We start from the raw sequence: 21,374 nt of genomic DNA on the forward strand, positions 1-21,374 counted from the left end.
TTCAATTAACCATTGGTATTAGTCGAGAGTCTCCTAATGTCAGTATCGCACGGGAAGAGATCGGTTTTGTCGGCTTTCAAGCTGGTCAAAGCGCCAATTTATTCGCATTGCTACTCCAGCGACAAGTCGCTATTGGCAATCACCTGTGACACCAATTGTTTCGTCTACAAACTAGGAGGAGATGGATCGTCACCCAAATTAGTTGCTACGCTGCCAGATCATGATAAAACAGTTACGGCAGTGGATATATCTGTTCATGGACGTATCGTTACGTGCTCTCAGGATCGTAATGCTTACGTTTGGGAACCTTTGAGTGATGGCTCGTACAAGCCTACCTTGGTATTGCTACGTATCAACAGGGCAGCCACGTCTGTGTGCTGGGCTCCGAATGGGTACAAATTTGCAGTGGGCTCCAGTGCTCGCATCATCGCTGTATGCTACTACGAGCAGGAGAACAACTGGTGGGTTTCCAAGCACATCAAAAAGCCTATCAGATCTACGATCAACTGCCTATGTTGGCATGCGAACGGTATCCTATTGGGGTCCGGAGGAACTGACGGATACGTGAGAGTGTTTTCTGGGTTTATAAAGGGTCTAGATTCGAAGGATATCATGAACGGGTCGCCCTGGGGTGAAAAGTTCCCATTTGGAAGCCTCGTAAAGGAGTGGTACCAAGGCTCCTACATTCACGATGTACAGTGGAGAAGTGGCGCAGAAAAGATCGCCTACGTTTCGCACGACGGGCTACTAAACGTCGCTGACTCCGTTGGCCAAGTGGAAACAGCGCAAGCACCGGAAGGCTTGCCGTTCCGTTCCTTGCTGTGGATTAACGACCACGAAGTGCTATGTGGTGGCTATTCCTGCCACCCGGTCATGTTCACAGAGAGCTCGGACGGCTGGAAGTTCTCCAAGAACCTCGATAAACCCAGCAGGAGCTCTCAGGCTCCAACATCGCCGGTTGACAGCGGCGAGGATGGCGATGAACAGCCGTCTTTCGGCATGTCCGCGCTAAGAAAGTTCAAAGAGCTTGACCTGAAGGGCAAAGTCAGCAGCGATGAGCAGGAGAGTGCGCACGACAACACCATTGTCCAGCTAAGAGTCTACGCCGAATCCGGCGGCCAAGTCACCCAGGTATCCTCCTGCGGCTTAGACGGTAAAATAGTGCTATACGCCGTGTAACCCACTAACTAACGACAATCATAGATATCTAAGATTCATCTCTCAAGCGAACGTCATGCAATTCTGAGATGTCAGCTGTTTAGCGTACGTTCGAGCTCTTGCCTTCGTTGTAGCACCAAAGAATACACGCTTCCTTTCAGCAGAGTACCGACTAGACCTATCTTGACCTCGATCTCCCTTATCTGTTGCAGTACAACCTCAGATGACACATTTTCACTGGAACTGTCGTTGAACTGCTTCACGGTACTGTCCAGCGAATGCAGCACTTCTGCCAGTTTCTGGTATCTTTCCAGCACATTCTGTTGCAACAAGCTCAATTCCTCCCGCATAGAGCGATAAACGGTATCTTCGCTAGTCTTGGTGGACTCTTGTTGGTCTCTTGGCTTATAACCAGTAGAGCTTCAGTCTCTTAGAGAAAGTAAAAAAACTGGCCTTACTTAAAGCAGCTTAAGACACAGACAAAGGAGGTCTATATAAGTCGTTAGAGTGCATCCGATATAGTTGGTTCGATGTCTAATCAGCAGCAGTCATATACCATTTGGTCGCCACAAGATACGGTGAAAGATGTGGCAGACTCGCTGGGAATAGAAAATACCAGTGAAGATGTTCTGAAGGCGTTGGCAATGGATGTGGAATATCGTATTCTGGAGATCATCGAACAAGCAGTTAAATTCAAGAGACATTCCAAGCGAGAGGTGTTGACGACTGATGACATTTCGAAGGCGTTGAGAGTGTTAAACGTGGAACCGTTGTATGGATATCACGATGGTTCAGCTGTTGGAAGTAATGTATCCTTTAAGAAGGTCAACGCCGTTGGTGGTCAGACGATTTACTATCTGGACGATGAAGAGGTTGACTTCGATAAATTGATCAATGAACCGCTACCGCAAGTACCCCGTGTTCCCACCTTTACTACGCATTGGCTGGCAGTGGAAGGTGTTCAGCCAGCGATCATACAGAATCCTAATTTGAATGATATCAGGATTTCGCAGCCACCGATTGTAAGAGGTGCTATAGTGACGGCGTTGAACGATGATAGCTTGCAAACATCGCCTGCTGCTGCAATCTCACTCAACGAGGAAAAGCATTCTCAGCATCTATCCACCGTGAAACCGGGGCAGAACATTGATGTGAAACCACTGGTAAAACATGTTCTTTCAAAAGAATTGCAGGTCTACTTTAACAAAGTGATTGCTGCACTGACCTCCAAGAATGACGCTGACGAGAACGCCCAACATATGAAGAGTGCAGCCTTGACATCCCTGAGGACAGATAGCGGGTTGCATCAATTGGTACCTTACTTCATACAATTCATTGCTGAACAAATTACACATAACCTTTCCGATTTGGAACTTCTAACCACAATCCTCGAGATGATATATTCGCTACTCAGTAACGAGTCCATTTTCCTCGACCCATACATACACTCGTTAATGCCGTCGATTCTCACTTTGCTTCTAGCCAAAAAGTTAGGTGGCACTCCTACCAGTGACTCTCCAGAGGAAGTCAGCACAATGCTGGAAAAGACAAATGCATTACGTGATTTTGCAGCATCGCTACTCGACTACGTGCTGAAGAAGTTCCCCCAGGTTTACAAGTCATTAAAACCTCGCGTTACAAGAACTCTATTGAAAACCTTCTTGGACACCAATCGTGTCTTTGGTACTTATTACGGCTGTTTGCGAGGCGTTTCCGTCTTGGAATCCGAATCTATTAGGTTCTTCCTGGGAAACTTGAACAATTGGGCAAGATTAGTCTTCAACGAGCAGGGTATGACTTTGGATACTATTGATGAGAACAAGAGCATCAAGTTCTCTCCCCAAGAAAAGGATCTCCTGGTTGATACTGTTATCAATGCGCTTGTCGTTCTAAAGGGCGATCTACATGACATGTATGATGGAAAGGATAAAGAGATTACCGCTGAAGACAGAAAAAAGCTTGCGGATAGGTGTGGCATAACAATCGCAAGTAGGATACTGAAACGAGATGATGCGAGAGAACTTATTGATGCAATATTCTTTGGTGAATGATTTACATAATGCTAAAGGCCGTACTGACTGTTTCATTAATTACTATAAGGCGGAGCCTGATGGTAGAAGCCACATCTATTAGGCGAAGAGGACTTTTACTAGGGTGCGAAAAGTTTTCTTCTCACCCTTCTGTTGGTTGGTCCCCGTCGAGCCGATGTTTTGTCTGAGGTGTGTCGTTGCTCTGGAGCGGTCTCGACGTTTGCGTCGCTTTTTTGAAGGTTAATAGGACTCTCAACGATGTTATGTAACTTAGCCCTTTTCTTAATAGGAGTTTCGTCTTTCTTCAAGGGCGTACCCATAACTTGGACAAGGTTAACTTCGCCATCACTTGCAGCTGTCGAAGCTGATCTAGATATTTGGTGCAGTTCCTTGCGCTTGCCAACTCTGCGAAAAGATTGTTGGGAAGGGAAAGCGGGATTGAAGGGATCATTCATCAAATTAGCACTATCCTTGGAAGATGACACCGCTCTTTGTAAGCTAAGCTCAGTGACCGAAAGTTGTCTTTTCTGCAAATGATTCATGGTTAGATCTGACGTGGTTCGAGATAAAGAAGCAAGATTTCTTCTGGCGGCTGCGTTGACCTCTAAAAGCTCCTCCATACTTGAATTACTCCTCAAGTCTGTAGGCTCTGCTATTAGGCTCCTCTGATGGCGAAGCCCGATCGAAGACCTGGGCGAAGAGGTATTAGAGTTCGCCTGTGGACGCAATAAAGGAGTACATGGGGCCTTGGTAGTCTGTCCAGCAGAACTTCCACTGATTTCTAGGGTTGTATCTTTTCTTTGTGATGGCTTTCGGTTTCTCAGGTTGGGACCCTTGAGCTTTCGGATAATGAACCGTATGGCATATGGAGTTTTGCTTGTGAAATGCGGTATTAAGACATAGTTTACAAAGCCTAGAGATGAGGCTTCCTTATTTTTGCTCAACATATTTCGTTTAAGCTCGTGGATTGGATTTGCTACGGTATTCGTGTCAACAGGCTCACTAGCAAGTAGAACGTCCAAAATACAGAGTTTATCCACATAGAGATCCAATTGCTCGCAAAAATCGGGTCCTTCTTCAGTCTTCTGCTTTTCTGAAAGGATTGATCTCTTCTTTCTGGACCTTCGTGGTATCAGTTTCGTTAAGTTTAGCGATCTTGCCTTGAGCCTTCCACTATACTTGGCATCAAAGTCCTTGAATGCCATATCTAGATTTTCGATATGAATACTTTCCAAAAGAAGTATAATCTGCAGCTTAATCTCACGCACTCTCAGTATTAGGCAGAGGTCGTTTTTATCCTGGCGGTTAGTTTCTCCTTGAACCACTATCTCAAACTTCTCGAGGCAAGCGTTTCGTTTAGTCTCTGCAATGGAACTGGATAGGTGATTTTTCACTATATTATCTTCTTCATGACGCCTGTCGAAATGCTTGTTTTCCAGGATCATATCTCTTACGCATTCCCTGTAGGCTTTACTACTGTCTTGGACAGAAGCTAATCTACACATGCTTTTGAGCCTTTCTAAGTTGGATTTGAGGAAATATGCTAACGGTACATGAACGAAAAATAGCGACTCATAGTACTTTGTTTCGAGGTAATCCTTGAGTGAAATGTTTTGATAACTCTTCGCATGATGGGCAGAAGTCCCGGTAACTTGCATATTCAATTTGATAGGAACATCCACAGATCTTTTTTCTTGGTCCTCCCTCCATAGCTCGAGCATATCCTCAAATTGCAAAGTGTTCCAACCCTTGCTTGCTATATTATTATTAGTCTTCCTCAACTGGCTCGATTCTTGCTGTATATCATCGAAATTGAAACCATTGGCTGGCCAGTAAACACAATATTTGGTTCCATACCGCTCTAGTAGATAGATATTCCCCGTTTGGTCGCGAAAGAAGTGTTTAAAAGTGGTTCCATATTCACCAATTTTCCGCAGTAGGTCTGGTGCCAGTTCGGATGATTGGACAGCCTTGGGTTGAGTCAAATCAATGCTAGTGGTTCTTGGAATACGTTGTATTGATTCAAGCAGCTGCCATCCGTCCATAGGTTCGCTTCCCTGTGCTTTGACCTTTCAATTTGTACTTAAAGTTACCACTTTATCTGACAAGCAGTGATGAGCTCTACCGGCTCATCGCCAAAAAACAGCAGACTTCACGAGTTGACTGTTTTGGGCCTGTAGGCCGCCTGGGAGACATTGTTATTCATGCGTATATAAATACAATATAAATGGCATACCCATATGTTCGAAGTTTGTCCCCATTGAGTCTGAGCATCAAGTTGTATGATCTCCTCCTAGTCGACGCTCCAGCCCATAGTATCACTTTTTCCTCTCCTTATTTACTTTGTCGATTTCAATCTTGTTGCTTATAAGCATGATTGCTGCCTGGGATCCCATTGGGGTGCCCTTGACTGTCAGCCTGCGCTCCGGAGACCCGCTGACTGGGTCCGCGATGTAGATCGAGCATCCCGTTGCCTCCTTGATCGAGTTTATGTGCTTCCCATCCTTCCCTATGATGTTGCCGACGAAATTCTCGTCAATGTATATTTCCTGTTCCATTATTGTCATCATATGTGCAGTTGCCGTGGCGACAGACTCATCGACAATACGAACGTTGGGGATTGTAAACTTTGGAGTGAACGCAGTAGCATTTGCTGCTGCTGCTGTGTAGATCGCCGGTGACCCGCTGCCCGTCGACGGAAGCGACTGAGGCGTTGTCATCGGCGATGATCTTGACACTCTTTTGTTGTTGCGGCTGCTTGTGTACTTGTCTGTCGGATGATATTGATGGTGCTTTTGATGTACGAACCCTACGTGCGAGGCTCCGTTCACCAGCACTGAGTACACTGGACTGGGCTGATAAAAAATCGCTTTCTTGGCCTTGAAGCTCTCGCTGCTATTCATTATGGTCTGCCCGACGTAGTAAGTGGCAATGTGTACAGCATCCGCGACACCCACAATGCTCAATATGCGGTCATTCGACATTATCAGCTGCTGCGGAGACGCCGACAACCTGGCAGCGCTCAATACTTCGATTTCCCTCAGACGCGACCCATGCTTGCCGATCACACACCCCATCAAATGATGCGAGATCAACAGATTAACCGTGTGCAATACCTTATTCTCATCAAACATCGCATCCCCATGCCTATCACTTATCGATCTGACGATCATCCCAAATGCCCTGGCAACGTTCTCGCAAGTTCCCCTTACATACACCACCCGTTCGGGCACTCCTCTCACGTTGTCCGAGACATTGATCCTTGTCGAAGTGGCTGCCTTGATGTTCGAGATGTTCTCTCCCTTGTGGCCCACTATCATCGATGCTTGCTTCACCAGACACAGCATTCTCAGATGGACGTGTCGGCTGACGCTTTCCCTGTCCTCCTTCTCATCTACAGAGCTCAATTCCGCCTCCTTACCATCAATAGCTTCAGTGGCTCCATTATCCTTCTCAAGAACCGCTAATTCAGTATCATCTTCGAGGGCCACTCTTTTTATCTCTGCCTCTAACTGCTCCTCTGCACAATCTTCCTTCTTCCGCTTCAGCATATTGGGAGATGTGACTCCATGACCGTCAACGCTGGACATCTTAGACCTGAACTCGGCCAATGAGATCCCAATTGGCAGCCTTTAGCCTTGCAATTACTGTTTAGTTGATTTTGCAACCACTCCTATTCGGCCTCTTGTTAAAAAGTTGTCCATACTTAACCACCTTATAGATACAGCAAGGTGACTGAAACGTTGGAAGGGTTGCTAGTTAACGGGATCGATGGCTGTTCAGGCAGATAGTTCTCAGAAAGGTCAGGATGTGCTTGACGAGGAGCAATACAACGAGGAGGAGGACGAAGACTTCAGCCCAGGGCTGAGCAAGCAGAGTGAGCAAGAGGATGAAGACGAAGAGGAGGCTTACCAGCTGGAGCAAGAGGAAAGCGGTTCTGTGAAGAAGGGAACGGATGGGTACGACTACTCTCATATAGAGAGCGAATCGGGAGGTCTGATTCGGACCCGAAGAGGTAGGTTGCTGGAGGAACAGCTGAATGCGAAGAGAAAATACGAAGGATTGCAGGCTGGCACGATATCGGAATCTGTGAACGATATTTGGGAAGAGTTGCAGCAGATAACACACAAGAGACTCAAGGATCGCGCGTTCTGCGGATCGGTGCTGGCGGATGGCGGTGATATGGGGCGAGGAAGCCAGCAGGAGGAGCAGATACTGATCAAGAGAGATTACAAATTCGCAGGCGAAGTTTTTCACGAGGAGAAGATGGTCCCGATCTCTAGTTCCGAGGCACAGGAGTATCTGAAGAGCAAGAGTGCCGAGAAGGACGCTGAAGAGCGTCTGAAGGCCGAGGCGAATGAGCAGTCCCGTGGTTTGCCAGATAATGAAAAGGACCGTAGGCGACTGAGGAGGCCTCTCAAGCGGCCGCCGTACCTGGAACAGATCATTGCAGGGTCTTTGAAGCCCAAGTTGACCACCCTGGAAAAATCGAGTTTGGACTGGGCTGCTTATGTTAATAAGGAGGGTCTTACCGATGAACTGACGTTGTACAACAAGGACGGTTACTTGGCGAAACAGGATTTCTTGAATCGTGTCGAGATGGCGAAAGACGACAAGTATAGAGAGCTGCGACAGAAACAGCTGGCAGCCCAATTACAAGAGCAACAGTGATCGGGACGGATTTTTATCAATTAACGTTGTGTAGGTACATATTAGAAGTGAGGAACGTTCATATTCGTGAAAAGCATGTCGAATATGCTGCACACGCCTTCCCCTAGGATTAATCCTGAGCTGAAGACGGTCATCTTCGTTTTCGCTCCCACGTCTCCCCTGTGCTTATGTAGCCATACGGATGACAGCAGTCCTCCAACAAAGCGTGCAATTGTGAAGCTGGGCGTGTTGTATATGCCGACACCGACAGCGACACCAGAGGGAATGTAGAGCAACCATTTGTGGCCCGAATCACGATAACAGTTCTTGATCAGCGAGAATATGCCGAAGACGAAGCCTAGAGCAATCGAGCACTCCAAGGCTCTGTCTGGGAGACCTCTGCCCGTTACAAGCCTAGCGCAGTCCACCCATACAATGGCGGTTGGAATTCTGAACTGTTTATCGGGGATGTGATAAACCTTGTTATAGCAGATGTACATTATACTCGACATCACGACAGACCAGCTGGCGCCTAACAACTGGGCGACAAATTGAGCTTTCGGAGATGCTCCTAGTAAGTGACCTGTCTTTAGGTCTTGCATTAGATCTCCCGCCTGCTGGGCCCCGGCCTCAGCAACTCCACCGGCAACAAGGTTCAGTAACACAGAACCTGCCTGATTTCGAGGGGTTATCACGGCAAAAAAGAGTTGGGACAATTTGCCAATTCCGCTGACAGGATTCAAGTCAGTTTCGCCCAGTGCTCTGATTCCCAGAATTGATAGAAACAGCGCTATGAAGAGCGCTGAGACCATGGCATAAACGGGTATGACTTCAACGCCGAATAGATAAATCACGAGTACAATGCACAGGATTGATGAGAAAATAAGACCACTGATTACGGTTGTGTATTTAACCAGGTGTTTCGAAGCCACCTCATGGTCCTGATCAGCATAAACAAGCTTGACGGTGTTGCGGGGCTTGCTAGTCTCGGTGTTTCTCCGGCTATTAATCATTCTCTCCTCCTCTAAAAGCATTGACTGAAATGAGTCCTCCCACACATCGGCCAGTAACGCAGCCTTATCGTCCACTAACCAAAACTTGACTATGGATTTAACTGTCACGACAATGAATCCCACCACGCTATCTACCACCATGATCGATAAGGAGCACCACAGAATCCAACCATGAACGCCCTTTTCCCAGTCATCAACGCTCGCATCCGGATGTACCCAACCTGCGTAGCGCGCCATGGGTGCCAGTATAGCCCATCCCAGCACACAGCCAAAAAGCATGTAGGAAACAGTTGGAAGACCCATAATTATCCCCTGCCCAATATACGCAGGTGAGGGCTGGATGTTCCACAGATAAGTCTTGGAAAGGTATGTTCCGAAGAGAGGAATGGACCGTACTATGGGCAGAAAATACGATCCAACAGTATAGATGGATGAAGCAATGAAGGTCTTCGAGAGAATGCTTATATTTTTGTTGTATGTGTTCGATTCTCCTCTGGTCTGGTTCTCTCCCTCAAGAAGCCCATAACCGCCTGAATTCCTCGCCACAGGCAGCGAGGATTCATCTGCTAGCAGGAGCTCAGAGCACTCATCCAGTCTCCGGGTCCTCATCGCAAGCAACTCGCGACGGGAGACTTCTTGCAAGATCTCTGAGTCGCTCAGGACCGCAATGAGGACCGCTGTGGCGCTTCCACTAGGAAAAGGCAGTTTTTCTCTGACGATTACTTGCTTCCTCAGTGGCACAGCAAAGAAAACTCCAAAGAAGGCCAATGCGCAGGACCACGCTAACAATTGGTACAAACTGAATAACTCGCCTTGCTCTCTAGTTCCACCGCTTTCATCCTTGGTAACGAACTTCTCGATGGCCGGAATGACCCCGACAAAGCCATAAGCCAGAGGACCTGTTCCGACAGCAACAGCAATGCTCTGAACATAAACTGTCTCGACATCGGTGAATGGGAGATCATTGGGATACATTATCGGCCATATCTTCTTGAAGAAAGCACACGCCAGCAATGCTGACGGCATCGACATCATCGAAACCCATCCTGTCTGCAGTCCAAATTGAAAATTTGATATCAACACCAGAGATCCGATCAGGAGACCAATGAAAGTAGCTCGCAGAGTAATCTGCTTGATATCTGGTTTTTCATTCCATGCAACTGGAGAAGGAAATTGCTGATCGTCCTCATCATCGACTGATAAAACCTCTGACATCTCGTCTTTACCACTTCTGCCTCACGAATTCATTGACTACTCTAGAGTAAAACGCCAATACTGACAAATCTATCTCACCGAGGAGGCCTACTTCAGCTTCGAACGTATATTTGCGCTTGCTATCTTCACGATTACTAATTGCGTCGCTGATAAATTTTCCAGCTATCAACAGTCACCATAGAAAACAAAGAATTGCATAATGGCTTAAGTCTGCAATTCCCTCTTGGACTTGTGATATGCTGGCTCAGTGGCTGTGGCAGCGGATATATCTTATACAGTTTACATATGGCGGCGCTGGTCTTGAGCTGCCACTTGCCAAGCCCGATCTTAAGCGACATCCATGCGATCTTCAGTTTTCGCCCAGAAGAATGTACTTCAGAAGATCGCTCAACGTTAAAACACCGACCAGCTTCCCGCTGTCGTCGGTGACAAAGAACCTGTGAACTCTCGACTTCCTGATGTTGTCCATGATTGTCGATAACTTATCTCTTTCGGTGCAGGTATATACGCCCTCGAAGTCGTCGCTTCTTCTCATCAGTGCTTCTCCGACCGAAAGGGAAAGGTCGTTGTAAATTCCGCCCTTGATCAGTCCCAGCACATCTACCGCTTCATAGACGTTGACGAGAGTTCCTTCATGGTCGACGATGGGTATCGACGCCACGTTGCCCTGGCTTAGCAACTGAATCACGTCGATGACGGGTGTGGTCATCCGGCAGCTTGCCACGTTACTCTTCGTGATTATATTCAGCTCCCCGATGGGTCTCCTTAAGTAATGAGTCTCTCTGCAATTCAACGCCACAAACTTTAAAATCCTGTACTGCGTGAGCACACTGACCACGATCTCTCTGTGGGTATCCTCGTCTTGGTCGATGAGGGGGATTCTCCTGCTTGTAGAGTCCATCATTCGAATGCACGCCTCGTACAGCGGCCTCGACGGATGGATCGACGCGGTGTCCGGCGGTTCCACGCCAATGGCCCGCTCTATATCCTTCAGTCCATCCAGCTGCAGTTTATCCACCAGTTCAAACTTATCTGGGTTCGAAAAGTAGTACTGTATGACGTTAATAAAGTCACTGGAGGTCAAAAGTCCGGCAAACCTTGAAGTCTTTGCATCCCACAGCGGTGCCGAAACAATGTTATTCTGCAAAAGCACATTTAATGATTTTTTCACCAGTAACGATGTGTCAAGGACAATTAAACGATACGACACCGGCAAAACGTCATATGAAGTCTTCGATTTCAGGAACGCCCTTATTGATTCCACGGCTAATTTCTGCTCTGCAATCACTTTCTCCCGTTCACTGGACTCCGAACTCATTTCTTTCTGCGACCCCTTCGTCTATAGAGCAAAATAGATAGTGTCAATGCTACGCTTGACCCACAGATCTCTGGGACACACTACCTTGGCCTTATCTTCATCATTTAACTAACACATATTAGAACCTTAGTCTGCCTTTGCTTTGGAGTTTGTTATAAAGCCGGGTAACGGAGATTTGGAAAACTATATAAGGAGGCACCTTGAAAAATACTTTCCACTTTTTTCTTCTCTCTTTTTTAAGAGGGTAAGAATCTCTTTGCCTTTTGGCTTAGATCAAGTGTAGTATCTGTTCTTTTCAGTGTAACAACTGAAATGACCTCAATGAGGCTCATTACCTTTTATTTGTTACAACATTGATTTTTTGGCACTGAACATATCTTTTCGATTCCGGTTATGGAAGCGAAAAGTGGGCGAGTGAGGGGCTCTTTTGATGATTTTACTGGTTCTTTCGGGAATTTTGAGGTGGGAAACGACGGTGATCGTTTCAGAGAGACTAGCGGATCTTCGGATCCACGCTTGGGACTCGTTATAGATTGGCATTCACCTCGTCTGCAAGCTTGGGCACCCCGCCATGCTGGTGGCTTTCGTGTGGGCTCTTTCCCGTGTAACGCGTTACTGCTGAGGGCTGGTTCTTGGTTTGCTGATCGAGATTCGATCTGGCTGTAATAGAGCGGGCTTGCCCGTTCCCCAGGTAGGCTTCTTGGTCAGTGGTGCTGTACATGAGAGTTGTCTAGCGGAATCCGCTGCATGGTGGGATTGCAAAGGTGCAGCAGAGTAGCGAGATGGATGTCATTCTGTATTGGGGCTCTTGCTTCAAGAAGCGTTGCTTTGTGGGTTCGATTTCTGCCGGTTTTTCATGTGCTTTTGCTATCGTTTCCTTCCTCATTTGGTTTTTGAATCAATCGAGTTGGTTGTTTCGTAACCCTTGCACTGGAAAAGCATAATCATTTTATGATTATACTGTTCCGTTTTCTGGTTACTTGATTCGACTCGTTGCCTCATTCGCCTCCTCATCTCCCAAATTGACATGAATGAGTTCATTCTTGGAATATGAGAGAGACCTATTTAGTGTTTTTGTGTTGAATGATATGACGTTAATGTTATGAACCTATGCAAATACTACTTTTCGTTTTATTATTTCATCTGATGAGGAAAGCGCTGCTTTTCCTCTTGGAAGTGTTCACTGCTGAGTCGTCAATGCCTTTACAATCATCCGCTTCCTCCTGACTACTTTTCAAGTAGTCATAATCATCGTCCATGGCCGAAAACTTTGATGTGCTGTGGCCAAAAAGGCTTAAGACCTCCCCGTCTACAGCCTTTGTCTTCCGTCTGGTTCGTCTTCGTGGTTCAAAGACCTTGTAAAATTTCAGGTTTTCATCTCCTCCAACAGTGGCCAACGTTGTGCCATCTGGTGATAGCTGAGAACAGCAAATTCTAGATTCATGAGCGTGCATTATCTCTGCCACTTTATACTTCGTATCATAGTTAAAGATCGATATGGCATTTGTTGGGCTACCGCCGGTCGCGACTATCTCTCGATTCATGCTGCCAGAAGATCCACTGTAACTTTGGCCCCAGTGCAATGAACTGACTTGGGACCCCGTGCTGATGGTTCCAACGTTCGCTCCAGTTGCGGTATTCCAAAAGTGGATATGTTTATCTGTCTGTCCACCACCGGAAGCTAGCAAATTCGGTATGAATGGGCACCAACTGAGAGCTTTGACAGCTGCGGTATGATTTCGCTTGATCCATTGCGGCATAGAGACTCTGGTATCCCAAATCATCACCGTATTGTCATTGCCGCCTGATGCTAATTGGAGGCCATCATTTCTATAGCTCAGCCCGCAGACTTCACCAGAATGCTCTTCCCAGGTGGATACGACATGTTGCTTAATCCGCACGTCGTTAATTTGAATCTCTCCACTTCTACAACCAATGGCGACTAAAGTTTCCAGCCATGACTGTGCGCCAATTCGTACTCCAAGCCCAGACCTCATTGTTCTCACCAGTGATAGAGTTTCAACATCCCAGATTTCGGTGTTCCCATCTTCTTTCCCAATGGATATGTGACAGTCGTCGTCAGACCATATTACACTCGTAATCTTGGTTGTTTCGTAGTCTACCATCATGGTAACATCGCCGCTGCTGCCGTTCCAAAGATAGAGCGCCGTTTCGAGCGCAATCGCTAGGACGTTCTTTGATGACCAGCTTAATAGGTTCAGGTAGAAATCGTCCTGATAGCCAGGTGCATCTAATATTCTCTCAGGATTGCTATTGATTTTACGCAATTTCACCAATTCAGGCTCTGGCTCCTGTTGATAATTATAGTGACTTCTCTTCCTCATGCTATAGGTTTGTCTCTTGAAGGAAGCGACCGGCGGCTGTGGCATGTATTGCAAAATCCTTTGGTTCATATCAAGGCCGCATGCTTTGGCGACAGTCTGCTTAAAAACTAGCTTCGTCTGAGCTCTTAAATGAGCTGTTGGTGATGCATTAGCAGGCGGTAAATCCTCATTAAACGCCGAGGGATCCACTTTGCTTTGTTGATTGCTTTGCAGAGTAGGGATAAATCTATCTGTTGTGATCACCTCTGCTTCTGGGATTGCAGACGGCTGTGGGGCACCACAGGCCGCTGATGATGACTGTGCTCTACCCTTTGAAACGTCATTCCGATCGAGGTCATCTTTGAAGAAAGACGAGCTTCGCCTTATCAACGGAGGTGCTGGTAAAGAGATTTGGGGGCGTGAGTACATGGAATTACCTCCATTCAAACTTGGGACATTTGTCAGACCTCTCGAATTTAGCGAATTTGTGCGCCTTAGAGGTTTCTTTCCAATTTTACCTTCGCTTCTGGACCAGTCGGAGGATATTATATTCAGTTTGGCGGGAGATGTGAGTGACAAAACCGATCTATTAGCATTGTTGGCCAAAGTTGACTTATTAGCGGTATCAACCATACCTTTTAGCAATAACTGTGGTAGTCGATCTTCCAATGAAAATAGAAGGGATGCTTGATACAACTGAATATTGTTCACGAACCACACTTTAAAGGCACAATATCTCTGTAGATCTTTTTACCCCAATCAACTGACTTGTGGGACTCAAAGATTCCCTTCAGTCTAGCGAAAACAATCTTAAAGCAAGCACTCTCAGCTTAATCGACAGAATCTCAAGACCACTAATCAAGCCCTATCAACGTCGCCTTTGTGAGTATTCTTGTGGTGATGCCCAGGCTTGTTTTTGTTTTTCCCAAATAGGAAATCTGATGAACTATTAGGTGATCAACGGTACGTCAGGTGATATGTGTCAGTAAATGCTGTCATCGCCAAGACTCAAATGGTTGGTCGAGAGCAAGAGGACCTGCTCAATTGCTGATTCATTACGTGCTAGATATATTTGTTTTAAAATTTATCTAAAAAATTCTCCGGTTGCTTATGTTCAATCTTGCCTTTCTCCTTTCGAGAAACGATTCAAACTTGGAATCGTAAATGACCTTTAGAGCGTAAGAATCAATCCCTTTTTTTGATAGATCCTGTTCATCCCCAGTCTCAAAAATCTTGGTCTCAACAAGAAGATACTCGCGAAGGGCTGTGGACTCTATCATGAGGCTTTCGTACCAGACCAAGCTGTTAGCTGAGAAATCTTTGATCTTGAGCAATAGTGAATCGTCCACACTGAAAATTATGCTGTCAGTAGTACCGGATTTTTGTAGGTTTCTCAGGAGGGCGTGGATGATAAAATCTAAGGACTTGAATGTTTCGAATGCAATTTGGAAGTGAGATATGCTCTGTATGATAATATTCCTGTAAAACAAAGCATTCAGCGGGGCTTCGATGTGATCACTGAGGACTTGCAATAAGTGGACAAGTAGAAGGTATATTTGGTTCAATTTTCGCAGTACCTTGGATCCGTATTCTGTAATTTTCCAACCTTGTTTGCCTGTTTTCCTCAATTCCACGATCTTTTGCCTAACCATGATGATCTCTAATACTCTTGGATGTCCCAAATCGAAAACTTCAAAGCTACCAGATCTGGATCTCTGCAAGGTATCCGCATGTTGTGAGCTCAGAAGCGTAGCTAAGGAGTCCGACTCGGTACGTGGATACATGAACTTCTCAAGCAATATGTCGACAAACTCCAGGAGTGGCTTGAGTTGCGAGGTCACTATGGTCTTGCAGATCTCGTTGAAGATCGCCTGGTTCTTTGGAGACGGTATTTTCCGATCCTTTATCATTTCGTCAAAAGCTCGTGCGAGTCCCTCGATATCAACTGATCCAGTCATAGTCCTTTGATTAATCGAATCCAGATATGAGATGGACACAACGACAGCTTTATACAGTGGATTAGCCAGCTTTAAAATCCTTTCGGTTTGCTGAAAAAATGAGTAATCTGCCGTAATTTATCTAGTGAGTCACTATACAACAAGACTTAAAAAAAATTTTTATTCTACTAAGGAAACTTAGAAAGCTCGCCGGTTACAGTCAGTCTGACTCCTCTATCAATTATCAACTTTCTACCGCTATAAGCAAGAGCGGGATTCAGCTTGACAGTAGATATCGAAGCTGTAAATTTCATGAAGCTAAGTAAATACAAAATCTTCGCCAATTGCTGAACAACTTATCTTGATGAGTTGCATACAATGCTGTGCATTAACAGCTTTAAAAAAGAGGTGCTAATTGGAGTACTCTCTAATTTTTCAATCGCACTTTATTTCTGGGATTTAGGTACGTCTCATTGGGTATTGGTTCTAAATTACGCGCTTTCGGTACAAAACGTTAATAAAAAAGATTAAATATTCACAATATACAAGAGAACTAGTATCTGGATTGGCTTGATGTTGATTATCATACTTATTTCTTAGTCGTCTGGGGGGAGCGAAATATCAACCAGCCGCTCTCCGAAGCACACTCTCCCAAGACTTCCAGTAAAAGGAATACATGCAGACCGTCGACTTTGAATATGCCGTTTAGCGGATCTGAATTCATTTCTCGCAATGACGAGAGACGATAGCATGCCAGGTCTGGATTTACAATTCAACTGTACCTAAGAAATACAGCTTATACGATGGAAAGAGCTTCACTCTTTTCGTACTAGGTTTTATCAGTGGCCTGATGATATTGCACACTGATGGTTCCTAAGTTCTCTGAATGTCATAAGATCAGAGGTTAGGAAACCGAAGTTTCATTCTTGATTGAAACAGCGTTACGTAGCATCAATAGCAATTAGCACTATACATGCTGAGCTGTTGAAGTATATCGATAATGAAATGGTTGGGATGATCCTTAATAGAAAAATAATTTGCAACAAAAGATAGAAGCGGTGGCTCAATGGTAGAGCTTTCGACTCCAGTTAAATCCTGGAATTTCCACGGAATTGCAATCGAAGGGTTGCAGGTTCAATTCCTGTCCGTTTCAATCTTATTTTTTTTTTGAAAAATCGCCAAAATCGAGAACTTCAACTTATGAATAGTTACAGTACTTTCCTGCAAATATCACTACTCCTTCTTTCTTCATCTTTCAAGTTGGATGTGCTTGTTGCTTCTCATACTCTATCGAGACCTTTAAGTTGGATCTGCCTTATGTAAACTAAGGTACATTGTAGAAGATTACATATGCAGTCAGCAGCTAATTAAAGCAATCTCTTTTACTTTTCAACTGCAAGGATATCTCTGAATAGCTTTGCACAATGGACGGAGGCACTCATTCTTGCACATAACAGAAAAATTCCGCTAAACTTTCTATGCAGCGAGTAAGTTTCCTCTGGCGGTGGACATAAACGTTCATTCAACATCAACCCAATATTTGACCTTATCCTATCGGAAACGGTTTGATCCTTGAAGCTAAAGACCTGTTCAGGTGGTCCGCAAAACGGTTCGCCCAGAGTCATGACACTATTCACATGGGCATCAATCATAGCTTGAGATTCTAAACCAGTCAGATATCCAAGCTCTTGTGAGACTTTACAAACACCCTCGCGATCTTTCAATGTCGCGAGAGTCAATAACTTGCGATAGCGCATGACAAAATCTGCTGGATAAGGCCTCGACGCACCGAAATCTAGTAATTCAATCTTTTTTGTCTTTTCATTGTACAGGAAGTTTGCCCAGTTGGGATCTGTCTGCATATATTGGAAAGTGGCAATCTCCTCTAAACATAACCTCATGATGTTCTCCGATATGAAATCTTTCACATCCTGTGACGTTGTCTTTGGTAGTTTCATGATCTCAGTACCTTCCATTCGAGCCATTGTTATAATATTCGTAGTGGTTAGATCAGAGTAAACGTGAGGAACTACAAACACGGGATCATCCTCCAACAGTTTTCCGAATTTTTTCAACGCTTGAGATTCTCTTACATAGTCACACTCCCACTTGAGTTCAGTCCTAGCGTTCGCGACGGTTTTGTCCAAGAACAAACCCTTGGGAAGCAGTCGCGATGCCACCAACAGCATCAAGAGGTTGTTCAGATCTGAATCAATAGAGTCTTTCACACCAGGGTACTGAATCTTCACAACAACCTTGTCCCCATTCTTCAAAACTGCATTATGAACTTGTCCGATACTGGCAGCCGCGATTGGAACCCTATCAAAGGAACAAAACTTATCTTGCCAATCCGAGCCCAGCTCTCGCTTCAAAACTCTCTCAAGCTGTCTGTGGGGCATATAATGGGCGCTGTTCTGGACTCGCGATATTATTTCGTACAACTCCTTTGGCAACACTTTGTCATCCTGGAACGACATCATTTGGCCGATCTTTAACGCAGCGCCTCTCATCTGGGAGAACTTCTTAGCGATTCTATCAATATTACTATCCGAATAGATCAGTGACTTCCAACTCGGGCTTTGTCCTCTTGCCATCTGAGAGAAGCCATCTGAGGCAGCGTTAATCCCTACACCTGCCGCTAATGAACCATAATGAAACAGACGTGATATACGCGAAGATGGTACTCGCGAGCTTTGCAGCTCTTGCTTCCTCTTTTCTGATATCTCCTCAACTTCCCCAACCTGCTATGTGCATTTCAATGCAACGTTAGTGTCTGATGGAAAGCAGGATAAAGAAACATTTTTCCCATCATTGACGCTATGAATAAGCGGACAACGTGTCTCAATTACATACTTCATCATTGCTGTGTCTTGATGAGGTTGAGTAATGTCTCGTACTTGTGCTCTTCTTGCCCTTTCTCGGAGGCTGACGAGCCTTTGCCTTCACTTGCTCCGACAGCCTTTTCGCATCTTCCCATTGTGGATCGTAATAACACTGATACTGCATTAAGATGGGTCTTGTTATGCGGGAAGTGTTGACCCATTGCGCTAGCGACTCCTTAGCTATCGAGGCAGAACCCTTCAAGACCTGCCTAGCAGAAGATACCAGACAAAAGGCATGGTAAAGGCTACGTCTATTGCTCATACCAACTATCTGGAATATCTAGACACCAACACAGGGACTCATCACAGCTCTTAGTCGTGTCCCTGTAGTAAAACGGGCTCGTTAAAGCTAAACTGCCTATCACTTCAAGATGGGGTTACCCGACCTAAAATTTTTCAAGTAAGAATAATAGCGAGACTGGCGATGAGCTAAAGTTTTAACCATATTTAGAGCCATAGTAGAGGTTTTGGACCACCCATATCTGCCGAGATAATCCGTTGTTCACAATGGGATCTAAAAGAAGACTGTCAGAAAAAACGGAGCACTTTGATCCGGTGACGACGTCCGTTCCTGAGCTTGCAGCCGAAATAGCAGAGGAGAGAACTAAAACTCATCCCATCCCACCAGAGGAACCACTTGAGCATCATGATGCTGGGGAATTTAGTGGTTTAACTCGCCATCAAACGACTACAGAGCAGGCTGCGAAGTTGGAGGATGCCAAGATCAATCCTTTTACTGGCCAAGAGTTTACACCAAGGTATTTTGACATACTGAAGATTAGACGTGAACTACCAGTTCACGCTCAACGTGCAGAATTTTTGAAGATTTATCAGAACAACCAGATCATGGTCTTTGTTGGTGAGACCGGTTCCGGTAAGACAACACAGATTCCTCAATTTGTGCTGTTCGATGAAATGCCTCACCTACAGAATACCCAGGTAGCCTGTACTCAACCACGTCGTGTGGCCGCGATGTCGGTTGCACAAAGAGTTGCTGAGGAAATGGATGTTAAACTGGGCGAGGAAGTCGGTTACTCCATTAGATTTGAAAACAAGACTTCCAACAGAACTATTTTGAAGTACATGACTGATGGTATGCTTCTAAGAGAAGCTATGGAGGATCATGAATTGAAACGCTACTCCTGTATCATTTTAGATGAAGCACACGAACGTACTTTGGCTACAGATATTCTGATGGGCTTATTGAAGCAAGTGGTTTTGAAGAGACCCGATTTGAAAATTATTGTCATGTCAGCCACTTTGGATGCAGAGAAGTTTCAGCGGTATTTTCATAACGCTCCTCTGCTAGCAGTTCCTGGCAGAACTTTCCCAGTGGAGATTTATTACACTCCCGAGTTCCAAAGAGATTACTTGGATTCTGCTATTCGCACTGTTTTGCAAATACACGCCACGGAAGAATCTGGTGATATTCTTTTGTTTCTGACAGGTGAAGACGAGATCGAAGATGCTGTAAGAAAGATATCCCTCGAAGGTGACCAATTGGTGAGGGAAGAAGGCTGCGGTCCTCTATCTGTCTATCCACTTTATGGTTCTTTACCACCTCATTTACAGCAGCGTATCTTCGAGCCTGCCCCTGAGTCGCATAATGGAAGGCCTGGTAGAAAGGTCGTGGTGTCCACCAATATCGCAGAGACATCTTTGACCATCGATGGTATAGTTTATGTTGTCGATCCGGGGTTTTCTAAACAGAAAGTCTACAATCCTCGTATCAGGGTCGAATCATTGCTTGTGTCACCTATTTCTAAGGCATCTGCTCAACAGAGAGCTGGTCGTGCCGGTCGTACCAGACCCGGTAAATGTTTCAGATTATACACAGAAGAAGCTTTCAAGAAAGAATTGATTGAGCAAAGTTACCCCGAGATTCTGCGCTCAAATCTGTCATCCACTGTCCTAGAATTGAAGAAGCTGGGTATCGATGATCTTGTGCACTTCGATTTTATGGATCCTCCGGCTCCAGAGACCATGATGAGGGCTCTCGAAGAACTGAACTACTTGGCGTGCTTAGATGACGAGGGTAATTTAACAGCATTGGGTAGACTGGCCTCCCAGTTCCCACTTGACCCAATGTTGGCTGTCATGCTGATTGGCTCATTTGAATTCAACTGTTCTGAAGAAATTTTGACCATTGTTGCCATGCTTTCCGTGCCCAACGTGTTCATGCGTCCATCGAAGGACAAGAAAAGAGCTGATGATACCAAGAACTATTTTGCACACTCCGACGGTGACCACATAACTCTGCTGAACGTTTACCATGCTTTCAAGTCGGACGAAGCCTACGAATACGGTATACACAAGTGGTGCCGGGATCACTTCTTGAATTATAGATCGCTTGCTGCAGCAGACAACATTCGTTCTCAGCTGGAGAGGCTAATGATTCGGTATAACCTAGAACTAAACACGACCGACTTCGAAAGTCCAAAGTACTTTGACAACATTAGAAAAGCCCTAGCCTCCGGGTTTTTCATGCAGGTGGCCAAGAAGCGTTCAGGCGGCAAAGGATACATTACTGTTAAGGACAATCAGGATGTCTTGATACATCCAAGCACAGTTCTGGGCCACGATGCGGAATGGGTTATCTACAATGAGTTTGTTCTAACGACAAAAAACTACATACGCACGGTTACATCGGTGAGGCCCGAGTGGCTAATAGAAATTGCGCCAGCCTATTACGACCTAGAAAATTTCCAGAAAGGTGATGTTAAGTTGTCGCTTGAGAGGATCCATGAAAGAGTGCACACCATGAAGCAGCTAAAAACTGAAAAACACAAGAAGAAGAGCAAGAAGGACAAGCATAATGGAAAATAAATTCATGGCTAATTAGGACGT

The 21,374-nt window shown here is 45.4% G+C and overlaps 12 protein-coding genes and 1 non-coding gene across 13 annotated transcripts; 5 read left to right on the forward strand and 8 right to left on the reverse strand.

Annotated features, from left to right (window-relative positions):
* Positions 1-36: 36 nt before the first annotated feature.
* ARC40 (Arc40p) lies at positions 37-1,179 on the forward strand (the record flags this gene model as incomplete). Its single annotated transcript, XM_037285740.1, has 1 exon — positions 37-1,179. The coding sequence occupies one exon, from the start codon at positions 37-39 to the stop codon at positions 1,177-1,179; it is 1,143 nt and encodes a 380-aa protein (XP_037141636.1).
* A 71-nt stretch (positions 1,180-1,250) lies between these two features.
* DAD3 (Dad3p) lies at positions 1,251-1,508 on the reverse strand (the record flags this gene model as incomplete). Its single annotated transcript, XM_037285741.1, has 1 exon — positions 1,251-1,508. The coding sequence occupies one exon, from the start codon at positions 1,506-1,508 to the stop codon at positions 1,251-1,253; it is 258 nt and encodes an 85-aa protein (XP_037141637.1).
* Positions 1,509-1,688: 180 nt separating this feature from the next.
* TAF6 (TATA-binding protein-associated factor TAF6) lies at positions 1,689-3,209 on the forward strand (the record flags this gene model as incomplete). Its single annotated transcript, XM_037285742.1, has 1 exon — positions 1,689-3,209. One exon carries the CDS (start codon positions 1,689-1,691, stop codon positions 3,207-3,209), a length of 1,521 nt encoding a protein of 506 aa, XP_037141638.1.
* Positions 3,210-3,307: 98 nt separating this feature from the next.
* SLD3 (Sld3p) lies at positions 3,308-5,233 on the reverse strand (the record flags this gene model as incomplete). The annotated part of the gene is made up of 1 exon (XM_037285743.1): positions 3,308-5,233. One exon carries the CDS (start codon positions 5,231-5,233, stop codon positions 3,308-3,310), a length of 1,926 nt encoding a protein of 641 aa, XP_037141639.1.
* Positions 5,234-5,506: 273 nt separating this feature from the next.
* PBP2 (telomere maintenance protein PBP2) lies at positions 5,507-6,778 on the reverse strand (the record flags this gene model as incomplete). The annotated part of the gene is made up of 1 exon (XM_037285744.1): positions 5,507-6,778. One exon carries the CDS (start codon positions 6,776-6,778, stop codon positions 5,507-5,509), a length of 1,272 nt encoding a protein of 423 aa, XP_037141640.1.
* Positions 6,779-6,959: 181 nt separating this feature from the next.
* On the forward strand, positions 6,960-7,859 carry SWC5 (Swc5p; the record flags this gene model as incomplete). Its single annotated transcript, XM_037285745.1, has 1 exon — positions 6,960-7,859. The coding sequence occupies one exon, from the start codon at positions 6,960-6,962 to the stop codon at positions 7,857-7,859; it is 900 nt and encodes a 299-aa protein (XP_037141641.1).
* Positions 7,860-7,900: 41 nt separating this feature from the next.
* HG536_0H03430 (uncharacterized protein) lies at positions 7,901-10,066 on the reverse strand (the record flags this gene model as incomplete). The annotated part of the gene is made up of 1 exon (XM_037285746.1): positions 7,901-10,066. One exon carries the CDS (start codon positions 10,064-10,066, stop codon positions 7,901-7,903), a length of 2,166 nt encoding a protein of 721 aa, XP_037141642.1.
* Positions 10,067-10,415: 349 nt separating this feature from the next.
* Positions 10,416-11,384, reverse strand: SNF4 (AMP-activated serine/threonine-protein kinase regulatory subunit SNF4; the record flags this gene model as incomplete). Its single annotated transcript, XM_037285747.1, has 1 exon — positions 10,416-11,384. The coding sequence occupies one exon, from the start codon at positions 11,382-11,384 to the stop codon at positions 10,416-10,418; it is 969 nt and encodes a 322-aa protein (XP_037141643.1).
* Positions 11,385-12,523: 1,139 nt separating this feature from the next.
* On the reverse strand, positions 12,524-14,341 carry CDC20 (ubiquitin-protein transferase activating protein CDC20; the record flags this gene model as incomplete). Its single annotated transcript, XM_037285748.1, has 1 exon — positions 12,524-14,341. One exon carries the CDS (start codon positions 14,339-14,341, stop codon positions 12,524-12,526), a length of 1,818 nt encoding a protein of 605 aa, XP_037141644.1.
* A 455-nt stretch (positions 14,342-14,796) lies between these two features.
* Positions 14,797-15,666, reverse strand: ARO5 (Aro5p; the record flags this gene model as incomplete). Its single annotated transcript, XM_037285749.1, has 1 exon — positions 14,797-15,666. The coding sequence occupies one exon, from the start codon at positions 15,664-15,666 to the stop codon at positions 14,797-14,799; it is 870 nt and encodes a 289-aa protein (XP_037141645.1).
* A 1,031-nt stretch (positions 15,667-16,697) lies between these two features.
* Positions 16,698-16,798, forward strand: HG536_0Htrna3W. Its single transcript has 2 exons — positions 16,698-16,734; positions 16,762-16,798. It is a non-coding gene; the product is annotated as a tRNA-Trp (tRNA).
* Positions 16,799-17,027: 229 nt separating this feature from the next.
* Positions 17,028-18,789, reverse strand: COQ8 (protein kinase COQ8; the record flags this gene model as incomplete). Its single annotated transcript, XM_037285750.1, has 2 exons — positions 17,028-18,389; positions 18,499-18,789. The coding sequence occupies 2 exons, from the start codon at positions 18,787-18,789 to the stop codon at positions 17,028-17,030; spliced, it is 1,653 nt and encodes a 550-aa protein (XP_037141646.1).
* A 245-nt stretch (positions 18,790-19,034) lies between these two features.
* PRP43 (DEAH-box ATP-dependent RNA helicase PRP43) lies at positions 19,035-21,353 on the forward strand (the record flags this gene model as incomplete). Its single annotated transcript, XM_037285751.1, has 1 exon — positions 19,035-21,353. The coding sequence occupies one exon, from the start codon at positions 19,035-19,037 to the stop codon at positions 21,351-21,353; it is 2,319 nt and encodes a 772-aa protein (XP_037141647.1).
* Positions 21,354-21,374: the final 21 nt, after the last annotated feature.

The sequence above is a fragment of the Torulaspora globosa genome, chromosome 8 (assembly GCF_014133895.1).
Source record: "Torulaspora globosa chromosome 8, complete sequence".
Taxonomy (NCBI): domain Eukaryota; kingdom Fungi; phylum Ascomycota; class Saccharomycetes; order Saccharomycetales; family Saccharomycetaceae; genus Torulaspora; species Torulaspora globosa.